This window comes from Camelus dromedarius, chromosome 6 (genome assembly GCF_036321535.1).
Source record: "Camelus dromedarius isolate mCamDro1 chromosome 6, mCamDro1.pat, whole genome shotgun sequence".
NCBI lineage: Eukaryota > Metazoa > Chordata > Mammalia > Artiodactyla > Camelidae > Camelus > Camelus dromedarius.
Window position 1 is genome coordinate 18,488,200 of NC_087441.1, and position 12,984 is coordinate 18,501,183.

The window sequence follows — 12,984 nt, forward strand, 5'->3', positions numbered from 1 at the left end:
TTCCCCCTCTTGCCTACTCACAATTCTCACCTGCCACCTCTACCTGGATACCCCCATCTCACAATCTATCTGGCCTACAGCTCTCTTTTGAAAAGGAGATACCTGTCCAGTGGCTACTGGTTACTTGTTTCTGGATGTCTCACCAGTGCCTCAACAATGTGAACTAAGTATCTATTCAGTCTCTCTTCCCCTTCCTAGATATTGAAAGGGTTGGTTTGTTTGTTCATTTATTACTGAAGTATAGCTGACTTACAATATTATTAGTTTCAGGTGGACAACATAGTAGTTCAATATTATTATTGATTACACTCACAAAAAGTTATTATATAATATTGGCTTTATTCCCTGTTCTGTACATTGCATCCTTGTAACTTATTTATTTTATACCTAGTAGTTTGTACCTCTTAATTCCCTTTACCTATTTTACTCCTTCCCCCAACCCTACTCCCCTCTGGTAACCACTAATTTGTTCTCTGTATGTACGAGTCTGCTTCTGGTTTTTTGGTTCATTTAAAAAAATTTTCTAGATTCCACTTATAAGTGAAAATATACAGTATTTGTCTTGTTACAGTGAATATAACATCCTCCAGGTCCAACCATGTTATCACAAATGGTAAAATTTCATTCTTTTTTAAGTAACATTCCATTGTGCGCTTGCGCGTACATGCGCGCGCACACACATATATGCACACACACACCACACACATACATATCATCTTCTTTATCCATTCAACCGTTGATAGACATGTAGCTCATTTCCATATAATGGCTCCTGTAAATAATGTTACTATGAACATAAGGGGTGCATGTATCATTCCGAATTAGTGTTTTCATTTTCTTTGGATCAATATCTAAAGCTACAGTAATCAAAATAGTATGGTACTGGCACAAAAACAGGCACACAGACCAATGGAATAGAACAGAGAGCCCAGAAATAAACCCATGCACATATGCTCAATTAATCTACAACAAAACAGGCAAGACTATACAAAGGGGAAATGGTCTCTTCAATAAGCGGTGTTGGGAAAACTGGACAGCTAGATGTGAAATAATGAAACTAGACCATTTTCTCATGCCATATACAAAAACAAACTCAACATGGATTAAGGATTTAAATGTAAGACCTGAGACCATAAAACTCCTAGGAGAAAGCATCTATACATTCCATTGGTTTTAGCAATATTTTTTTTTTGGATTTGTCTCTTTAGGCAAAAGCAACAAAAACAAAAATAAACAAATGGGGCCACATCAAATTGAAAAGCTTTTGCACAGAGAAAGAAATCATCAACAAAATGAAAAGGCAACCTACTAAATGGGAAAAGAGATTTGAAAGTGATATGTCTGATAAGGAGTTAATATCCAAAACATAGAAAGAATTCATACAACTCAATATAAAAGTAAACAATCTGATTAAAAAATGAGCAGAGGACCTGAATAGGCATTTTTCCAAAGAAGATATACAGGTGGCTAATAGGCACATGAAAAGATGCTCAACATCACTAATCATCAGGGACATGCAATCAAAACCATAATGAGGTATCACTTCATACCTGTCCATGGCTATAGTCACAAAGACAAGAAATGGAAGTGGGGGTATAGGGCAGTGGTAGAGCACATGCTTAGCAGGCATGAGGTCCTGGGTTCAATCCGCAGTACCTCCATTAAATTTTTTTTAAAAAATAAAGGCAAAAATAAGTATTGGTGAGAGTGTGGAGAAAAAGAAGTCTTCCTGCACTGTTGGTGGGAATGTAAATTGGTGCAATCACTATGGAAAACAGTGTAACCATACTTCAAAAAATTAAAAATAGAACTACCATATAATCCAGCAATTCCACTCCTGGGTATTTATCTGAAAGGTTTTCTCAACAGCTTTCCTTGTCTTCAGAATTTTGGTCATTTAATAATGCATCTTCCACAGTTGTGTGGAAGAGACGTTTCCAAAGCTTAAATCTAATCACGTTATCTAAATGCTTTCAGATTGCATCACCAGTGGAATGGAGCATGGTGCACACAGGCGTTTTGTGATTTGTGTCCTACCTCTCTCTTCATCTTTTTCTCTACTTACTATCTTTCCCTGCTACATCATCAGCAATTTCTATTCTCAGCCAGACTGAACTTCTAAACTGTTTAGTGAAAACACACTGTTGTTCCCAGACTCCTGATTAGATGTCCCTCTCCAGTCCTCACCCAGTCTATCTGGGGACAACTATACATCTTTCAAGGCTCAACTTAGTAATCATCTCTTTTATGAAGCCTTTGATGTGCATCTGAAGTGAAAGTAACCACTTCCTCCTTTGGACCCATCTTAACCCGAACAGAACTGTGTTCTGCCCTAGAGGAAAGGACCATATCTTATTTATGATTAGGAATGCCTTAAACTTAGAATATCTCACGAAATGCTTGAAAAAATGCTTGAATCTGCAGAGATGGGGAATGAGGCTAAAAATTATTTTAATTCAACATCACATTAATAACACATTTTCCTGGAACATACGGTTTGTCTTGACGCAGAAGTCTGTTGGCAAAGCTTATTCTCCCATCTTCTAAAAAATAACAGTATTTATCAGATAATATTCCAACTGTAATTTATGAGTTCTTTCTTTCCAGGTTAGGAAAAAAAGTGACTTGATAGGCTTAGTCAATAACATCTATGAACGGCCAAAGATTTTTTTCATCTGGAGCTTTCCATTTGGAATGATCTGTCTATGAGGCAAACCTTCGTTAAATTCTCCTTCCTGAAGAACTCATCCCCCAAACTCTCAAAATCCAGCACCACGTGTATAATCTTTACCGGGCCAGCTCTATGGCTTTTAGCTTGTTAGACATTGGTTTTGCCAGCACTTCAGTGAATGTTTTTCACTAGTTAACACTTTAAATCTTTTTATTTATTTATATTTATGGGGAACAGAAAGGTGAAATCCAGTGGGATCTGGCCAGTTGAAAATTCAATTTTAAGCAAGTATAAGTATATTCTCTCACTGTACCATACTCCTTAATTTTCCTCTCTTATTAAAAAAGAGTAGCTGGTTGATGCTTACATTATTTCCACCAGAATCTTTACATAGAGGCTTCCACAGTCATTCTACATTACCCCCTTTCTTTAAGTGTGAAAAGAAGTGCAAATCTCCTTTTATGAGCCCCAGAAGAACAAAAATCTTTCAGGATTATCTCTGCAGAAAGAAAAAATTTTAAAAAATTCATTCACAATGAATAAATAATCACTGAAGACGTTTGCACTCCATGGAGCACTTCTGTGAAATCCAAACACCAGTTGAAGCAGATCTGCTGAGTCCCTTTACGTAGGGAAAAATAAACTAAAGGCTATATTAGACAGGCTTCTTAAGTAGATTAAGGGACTGTCAGATTATCCCAGTCAATCTTCACGGCAATCATGTGGGTTAAATATTTATATTTTCATTTCTCAAAAGAGAAAACCAAGGCTCAAAGAGACCAAATGACTTGCCCAAGATCAGTAAGTAAATAGTAAAGTCAGAGTCAAATTCACAATCACTTGGTTTAAGGTTGTACATTTTTCAGTATATCATACAATTTTTGAACTTTAAAATTTAAGAAATGACCCAGGTGCTAGAGCTAGGTCTTTCTACCAACATTTTTCTTTTAGCTCTTTGCTTAACAACATGTTCTCAGTCAGTTTCCACTAAACTTATACCCAGTTAGGTGCTGTCCGCCATCTAGTAAATTTAACTCTAAAATGTTTTAAACTCCCAATAATAATTGTCACAATAGCTCTTTTTTCAAGGTCCTTTCTTAGCATTCTGGTCCTCAAATTCATCCTTATTTAACTTTACTTCCTCCAAATGGAGATGTGAAATCATCAGTGTTCCATTTTAGTGTCCATAAGTGATACTTAATTTCTTAAAGTACATCTTCAAATTGGACTTACAAATAGCATGATGAAGAAAAACACGTTTATTGCAAGAGTCAAAAAGATCTGGATTCAAATCCTGGTGTGGTACTTGTTGGCTCAACACCTTGTCAAATTCTTTATATTCATTAAAACTCAGTTGCCTCATGTAAAAAAGGATTTTACTATTCATTTCACTAGGATTTTCTGAATACTAAATAAAGCAATGTTTGTAAAGATCCTAATACAGTACTTGGTCAACGTAAACAACAATTAGCAGGTACTGGTAATGTTATTGATAACACTGATATCATTATTATTAGGTTTAAAATATGATATGCAAATGTGCGAATAGTCAGGAACAGTTGGCAGAGGGCACTGGATGTAAATGGAGATAAAACTAACTTAAAAAAATAGGCTTTGCATTTAAATCTTAAACCATTTCTGAAAAAGTAGCATGGTAGTAAGGCTCCCTGTTCTTGTCCTGATATACAAAAATCATAAGCCCCCCACCCCCATTATTTTTATTCTGATACTGACAATGCTGACCTGATGCTGGCAGACTTTGCTTTTAAGTCGTTCCATCTTTGGTTCATATCGTCCAGTCGATGCTGAAGCATAGTGGCCTCTTCAGAATTTCCCAAAGCTTTTACCATCTTCTGCCTGTTTCCATCAATGCTTTTAAATATGTCATTGTGGGCATCAATTTCTGCCTGGATGTCCTAAAGAGAAAAAGGCAAAGAGATAATGAAAATGTAAGATGTTGCCATCAACGTTACCAAACACAGCTTTATTTTTTGATATCCCACAGGTGAGTTTTTAAAAAGCAAAACAGTTAATTTCACCTTACATGATAACAAATTTTAAATGTTTTCACAATTCCTACATTGAATATAATAGTTTTCAAATCCTTAAGACGCTGATTTACCCCATTCTTAAACACAGAATGTGTTATAAATTTCATGTATCAGCTAGTTAGATATTCAAATTCAATGACAAATATTTGAAATTTTATACAATTATTGTTGCCAAATCACTGAACTTCGCATGAATTAATTTCCAAACAAATTCCTTCTCCCCTTTCCACATAAGCAAAACTTCCCTCAAAATAAGAAGTTTTATAGAAGTCACCGAGATATTACATTTTAATGTTTTTTATATTTAGATGAACTTACTAATAGTTCGCTCTTTCAATCTAATAAAATTTATTTCTAAAATTTAAAAAAGTATTTCATAAAAATGTTTATCCTCATTAAGAAATAAAAAATGACAAAATAATATTCCTCCTATTAAAAGGGAAAATATTTTGTTCATTTTCATAAAGTAAATTTGTATATAGTTTAAGTAAAATAAGAATCTTTATAAATTAGTAATAAAAATTTGTTCAGACTTTGAGGAAGCATTTTGACAGTTTGTATCAAAAGCCTTAAAACTGTTGAAATAACCTATCCTAGGAAGATTTATGTATAAACACATTTATCATATTGTTGATTGTTTTTAAAGTAAAAGCTATCATAATCCATTAATGCTAATATATTAATAAGTTTTAAATTGGAGGATATAAAACTATATATTATGATACGCTAATTTTTAAAGGAAGTGTTTAAATTAGCATAGGTATTTGTAAATCACTGCACACACAAATTAAAAGACTATAAGAAATAAATCAAGCGTGTGATCTCTGTATAAGAGGATTAAAGGTGATTTTAGTTTTATTCTTTATACTTATCTGAGTTTCCAACCTTCTATAAAGAAGAGTCTCTTTTTGTAATTAAATATAACACATTTAAATTTTGAAATACAGAGGATCTTATCAGTTGTATTTTAATATTATCTCATTATAAGGTTGTCAACACAATTTTCTGCATTAACTTGGCAATCACCTTTTCTTCATGAGTAAATGGGACGTGTAGCTAACTCTAACTCTAGCATGACAGCCATTACCATCCAACAACCAAGTATGAACTTACAAACAGAAAAACAGACACCAGAGGGAGCCGTGAAGATGTAGGGTGAGTCCCCATGGCATTAACTGGTAATGCACATTAAGGCAACATAGATCAGAAATAAAAATTATGTTTCAGGTAATGAATCTGAATTAGTAAAAGGAGAGCAAACTCCTAAATAATATAGTTTTGTTAAACTTCTCATCAGTTTTCCTTTAAAAGCCTCATTCTTAAGTTTCTTCAATTCTACATGAACGCAATAAAAATCTAAACAGAAATTCTGCAAAAACACAGAGTGTTGCTGTTAATCTAGAATTCACTCCTGATAAGCAATCCATGTATCCCACCAAGAACCAAGGCTTCGGGCCAGCATCAAAGTGATTGTTCTTCAAGCATCTACAGACCTACTGGTAAAAAAAAAGTATCACTTACAGGAGGTTAGGGGAAGAACTGCTGTATTGTAACTTTTGGGAAGATTTGTGACACCTAACATGACATTAATAGGGTCATATTTGAGAAGTGGGAGAGGTGGACACAAAGTTTGATGGACAGCTTCTGCAAAATTTATGCTCCAAATTTGCAAGCCGAGCAATCCCTGGGTTATCTGACCCTGACGACAAAGCCAGATCAGGTCTCCCCGCAAAGTACAATTTTTATTTTAGAGTTAACCCCTGAACAAAACTCTGAGCTTATGGACTCTTCTGCATTTTACTAGCACCCCAATCCCAGAGAGCGCAGAGCAGACACTGATTGCGGAGCAGGGAAAACAGAGCCAGATACTGATTCAAAGTTCTCAAGTTGGGCAACATTATGTATGCAAATGGCAATCTAGTTATAATCTTAGCTTGGGGTGTTTCAAATAGAAATTCTCAGCAGAAAAGAAAAAGAAAAGGAAAGTTCTGCTGAAATAGTTCTTTGATACCATCTCTTGACAACATAGTCTTATCACTTAGAATAGAACTGTTCTATTTTTGTGTCCTGAAATGCATTTTAAGACATCTAAAGAGATACATTAAAAGATCAACAGTTTTAAACTTGGGTTGTAAATATGTGTGCTAGTCATCTTTCTCAAGAAGCTCAACAACAGAGAAAGCAAAGCCTCTCTTTGCTCTGTGTTGCCAAGGAGAATCTGGCCTCAAATTTCCTGCATAGGTTTCTAAACATTATCATCAGTGGACCACACCCAAAATCACCAGGAAACTTTAAACCACAACTTCCTGAAGTAGCCTGACTTATTTGCTTCCTTTCATATGCAAGACACACAGAAAGACAGAAGCACATTAAGATTCATAAATAGCTTTCTCAGTTTCAGGAGAGCATTCCACCACACTAGGAAATTTGGACACCAAAAGCAAGAAGCAAATTTGGCTCTTCACATCAGATCAGGTGATGTCTTTTGCAGTCCGGCCACAATGACAAATAGAGTGAAACAGAGCTACATCACTGGCCCAGTTCATGATTATAAATATTTCTATGAAGTTTTGGTTAGAAGTACCACCAGTGAATTTTTTTCATGTTGGAATTTAAGTTTCAATATATGGAAAACCTTCCACACATGAGCCTCATAAAAAGTTAGGAAGAAAATCAACCACCAGAAAATGACTGAAGAAAAGGAAATCAGAATATATTATTTTTTTATTTAACACTTGGCGGCATATTTATTTGGCCAAATATAGAAAGAGCTCCTAAAGACAGAAAATCATCATAATATTTCTTCTGCGTCCTTCAGAGTCTCTGCTACACAGATTAACCCTAATGAAAACTAGACACAGATAGATGACAGATAGAGAGAGATACAAATGCATGAAAAAATGCATAAATAAGTTCATCTTGACTGACTGGCATATTAGCCACTGAAGTGCCAGGAAAAATCAGAGAAATAACTGGAAGGAAATGTAGTAATCATTTTGTTTTAATCTCTTCATTTTAAAAATGTAACATGGAAAACCTAAAATTATTTACAAGACTGCACTGCAAAGCCTCGAATAAGCTTTTCACTGGAAATGTAGAATTACACGCAGTTAATGAATCATGCTCCTTCACAGATCACTGTGCAATGATGCACTGGTTTTAAAGTCAAGATGCCAGCATGGGAGGCTGTCAGATCATGACCCTGATGTAACATCAAATGCTAAAATAAATTAAAGTTCTGTGAAAGAGGGTTTACTCTCACTGCACAGCTGGGAGACTTGCCCTACTAATGCTTACCTCTGTCACCTGAAAGCCTTTCTAACCATTAAATAAACATTCAAACACAAAATGGTTATTGATAATTAGTTATGGGAATGTAATCCATCTAGAAGCACAAAGCAATGCTCTTCCAAGCATTTAACATAAGCCAGTCATGTGCACAGAGGGGCCATAGCAAGGTATTCAAGCCGTTAAACTAACATTTGAAAACAGACGAGAAGAAATATTTTCAGGATTCACTTGAAAGCTTTGAAATGTACCTTCAAACAATGTAAGCATATTGTAGAAGGTTAAGGAAAGTTAGAGGTCAGAATAAGAGGACTACATATTTCTCCAAATAAAACACCATCAAAAGCCTAAGGTGCACACTTTGGGAAGAACCTTGCAGAAGTTCACAGAGGTTCACAGATCAACAATTAGTCTTTTTTATACAATACCCACTACCCAGGTCAAAATAAACTTCACAAATAAAGGAAAACATTTATTTATTTACTTAGTTAATAATTGATATTTTAATATCAGTTTTGCCCTAATTGGACATTTCTTTAATGATGTAACCCATAGAGGTATCATATGCAAATACCTTATAATGTATATCACATACATTTTATTTCTTTATAATGTTTCTACAATCAAGTAGTAGCTGTAACTATGTAATCAAAAATATTTCCTTAGATTATAATAAGCAGAACTGTCTGAACCCTCTGATAGGAAACAGATTTAGAATAGTTCCATTAGGAAGTCTTCAACAACTAAACTGGTGTTAGAGCAGATCCATCCTCTTTGGGCCTTGCTGACATAACTGTGGTTTATTTTTGCAGGGCCTATTTACCTAACCCTACACAGCCAGAGCAATGTTTTCTCTTAAGGAGTCCTGACCTCTTCTCTGAAGGTGAAGAAGTGAGGTTAGCAACGACTTCCCAGCTGTATCCCAAGGCTCAGGCTAAATCAACAAAGTGAACCATTAAGGAAAAGGAAATCCACTGTTCCTTTCAAAAGTAGGACCAGTTTAGGATCAGTTCTCAGGAGCTCAGAAGGATCACTGCCAGAGTCTCAGGTTTTGAAAATGAGGGGTCATAACCTTCTAACAAACTAGTCAGGTATTACCTAAGAAAATTATACAACTAAGTGATACCATCAAAGTCATTATTTGCTATGTAAATATGCTTTGAGACAGTTTGTGAGACTTCTGGGAAAGTGAGTAATTACAATTAATCAGTCAATTAATTACTACAATTAATTGACTGATGTCAACAAATCATTCAATTAATTATAAACTACCTCTCCTTTCAACAACGAATCTCATTTTTAACCACTCTACTAATAATTATGGAATCATATTTTGAAAAACAAAAGAAAGTGGTGTCACCTGATCTACAGCAACATTTATAAAGTAGGAAATCAATGCCAGTAATGTTCTGCTCCCATTATCTGGGATATAAACATACGTTAGACAACAGAGTAGAAAAAATATTAAATTACTAAGTAGAACAAATTTACAATTAACTGCACTTCCAAGATAATTTGAACAAGCTAACTTGAAATGATATCAATCAACAAATTACATTTTAAATTCCAACATAGCAAACACTGTTATTAGGAAAAATATTCTTCACAACAACAACAAAAAAATGTTCCAAATCCTCGACTCTATACCAATTGCTACTTAAACACACTAAAATCCTAGTGAATTAAAATACAGTGGCTTTCCTTCTGAGGTGCACTTTATATAAGCAGGTTTGATCTGCACATGAACACAAGTTTCTTAAGAACAGATATTTTAAAATGTTTCCATGTGATCAAACTATTGCCCCACCTTAATTCCCCAAATCAGATTGTATAACTGAAATTGAACAGGCCTGAAAACCCAGTCAAAGGTTTTTGTATTTTAAGTGTTTTAAACTACAATCCTGGGGCATCCAACTCTTCAACTCCTGACCTGTGTAAAAGCAGTTCCTATGGCCCAGAAAACTCTCAGTTTCTTCCCACAACACACACCCACCCACATACCCACATACCCACACACCAGCACACAATCTCTGTTTCTTCCTTAATCTTAAAGCCGTCTTTTAAGTCCCAGCTTAAATGTAATTTCCCCAGGAAAATCTTCAATGCACTCAGATTAGATTCTATCTGCCTGTTACTCCAACAGCTCCCTCTACTTATGCTAATTCACACACTCAGAGAATACAGACTTGTTTAAGGTCTGTATTCTCCTACTCAGCCGTAAATTCAAAGAGGGGAGGTCCACTCTGTTATCCACCCAACCCTTGAACTCAGCCAAGTCTGGTACATACTGTGCCCTTCATAAATACTTACTAAATATTGAAGAACTGAGTAGACTTTGAAATTGGAAGTTTACTGCGTCTTACAAATTGAACAGCAAAATACAGGCTCTGATTAATTTTAAATATTGATCATCCTAAAAGAGGTCAATGTCATAAAGGAAATTTAGCATTGAGTGGTTTTGCTCTGTGTCGTCACTATGGGAAGTATCTTTCCCAAAGGATTCACCAAGAACGGTACTACACAGACTCAGACACACACACACACACACACACACACCCTTAGAGAACTGCCATTATCATTAATCATCTAGCAGCAGAACCGCATAAGTTAATAAAAAGCAACAGTCACTCAAAATGTCACCAAGCTAAAACAATCCCTTACTTCCTCCTCTGTGACTACTAAATAAATGGAACACACAGTACACAGTGCAGATGGCTCAAGTATGACAGTCATATTCACAAACACTGAGGCCATCAGATACTTCCTTCAGGAGGTACTTTCAAGGAGAAAATTCATTAAAGTCAAGGTAGCAATAAAACCAGCCCATAGGTTGGATTTCAGAAAGGTGCTCTGGTGGATCAGCCTTCTGTGTCCCGTCAACTGCTGAGTCTGAACCAGGTATACGGTCACCCTGGTCACAACTGCTCACCCCTCATCACCTGACTAGGTGATGCGGACCTGCTTGCTGGCAGGCACATCTTGCCACAAGGTCATCCTCCCCTGGTGAGAAGCTCCAGTTCCAGTCTCCTCTTTCAGACCACATTGGGGCACCTGTGGTTCTCTCCCAGTGGAGTTTCCTGATCTTTGGTGAGCTGTCACCTTGAGGAAACAGTAGAGAATGCTTCCTACCTCCTGGACCCCTAGGAACTCCGAGTCCCAGATGCAATTTGCCCATCCAGCTTATTCTGGAAAACCACCATCCTGGCATCACGCATTTTGGGACCAGATAACCAAACTACAGATCTCAACTGTGGGCCAAACATTCATGTATGAACAGATACACAGTATCAGTCACAAAATCACGAGATTTCTTTAAAATTAAAAAATATCAACCAGATATCCTCTTTCAATTTACCCCACAAACACACTGCTGTCTGGAAGTTACGCTGAAGATCTGCTGTCATCTGGAAATTTCAGTGACCTGATCAGTCTGTACCTTTCCAGATTAACCACCATTGGAAGACCCACCACTACCCCAACCTTGTGCTCGAGTTTTCTTAAAGTCTGAAATGGTTTCAGGAACTGAGCAAAATACTTCTTTGCTATGGTAACCTAACATCAGCCTGAACTATTACAATTACTGATAAGAAAACTGCGAAGCCACTAAGCTTAGTGTTTTCTCCAGAAGCGAATCACTAACATTGAGGAAAAGAGACTGTTACTCAGCTTCTGAAGGTATCATGTGCCTTTTGCCTGAGAGCGGTAAGCCTTGGTCTTTCCCTAGAAATGGCATTCTTCCTCTCCAAGTTGCAGGAAGGTAGTCGTACTTGAGAGGTGTTAAGTAGTGGTACCTTTCCATAATACATTCCTGGCAATGAATCCACGTAGCATAGGCTAAATATATGAGCCAGCTTTTGTGAAAATACACAAAGGGTTTTTTAGAAAGACTCAAGTTGGAGAAAAATACATCCATGTATGACAACTTCCTACAAACGAAATATGGCAAAGAGATTAACTTTCACATAGGTTTTTATAAAAGCATCTAACACAAAAATAAACGTATCTGGAAAACTACAGACTATGAATCGCAGCAAGATTGTTGCTTTGAATTTGCTTTGTCCTCCCCACAAAAAAAAAATTCCCAATTAGGCCTTTGACAGGATTAAGCCTGTAGACTTTTACTGTCAGTTCAACCACTAAAAGAAAAATATGAAATGTGCAGATACTAAGGTTTAGGAGTTAAAGGAGGAAACATACTAATATAACCAGAACTTGTAGCTCTGTCGATGAAGTGGCCAAAAGGCTGAAGCAGGTTACTAGCCTCTGGTATCTGACCTGGGCTTTAAAGACTAATGGCAGCAATTACAATATAAAAGTCTAGCTATTGCCCACAATTACTGCCTCTCAGGGGGTCTTAGTAATGAATTATTCATGTAACATATGCCCTATACCTTTTTAGGAAGAAACAGACAAATCTATACAAACCAAGCTAAAAGATCTCTTTATGGTCATAAAGTTTGTCACCTGCTGTTACCAGCTGCCATAAAAAAAGTATTCTCTCTCTCCTCCACCCCTTCTGAATGGTGAGCAAGTTGAACCAGGAACTATCTTTTACCCTCAGGAATGCAGGTGCTTAATAACGTATTAAAGGGAGAGGTCAGAATGAGCCCTGTGGTACAATCCTTAGACTACAGTTGGGGTGCAGGGAGAGAAGAGGGGAGGAGGGAGCATTAAACCAGGAGAAGCTGAATTCTTCTCTCTCCATCCTCTTCCTGCTACATGGTTTCTGCCATCAGGAGGCACGCAATGACTCCAATTGTTTTGGAAAAGCTTTCAAACTTTTTAAATGACACGATTTTACACCCTTTTCCTTGGGCAATGGTGGTTTTGTAAGAAAAAGCCCGTTTTTCCTTAAATGACTCGATATAGTCTTGCTTATATTTGTACTTGCAATGAACCATAGGGTATTCGGGGTGAAAGCCACTGACCACATCTTTGACAACCGGTAAGTAACTGATTTATGCACAGAGCAAG

At 36.4% G+C, this 12,984-nt stretch overlaps 1 protein-coding gene across 16 annotated transcripts in view; it reads right to left on the reverse strand.

The window, feature by feature from the left end:
* Nucleotides 1-12,984, reverse strand: part of UTRN (utrophin) — a 457,624-nt gene that overhangs the window by 145,556 nt on the left and 299,084 nt on the right. For 11 of the 16 annotated variants that reach the window (XM_064486618.1, XM_064486616.1, XM_064486617.1 and 8 more), the window contains one exon: nucleotides 4,406-4,587. In XM_064486618.1, the coding sequence (XP_064342688.1) occupies nucleotides 4,406-4,587 (182 nt within the window). The remainder of the gene's footprint in view (nucleotides 1-4,405; nucleotides 4,588-12,984) is intronic. The other 5 variants (XM_010983720.3, XM_031456488.2, XM_031456482.2 and 2 more) reach the window with 1 other exon arrangement.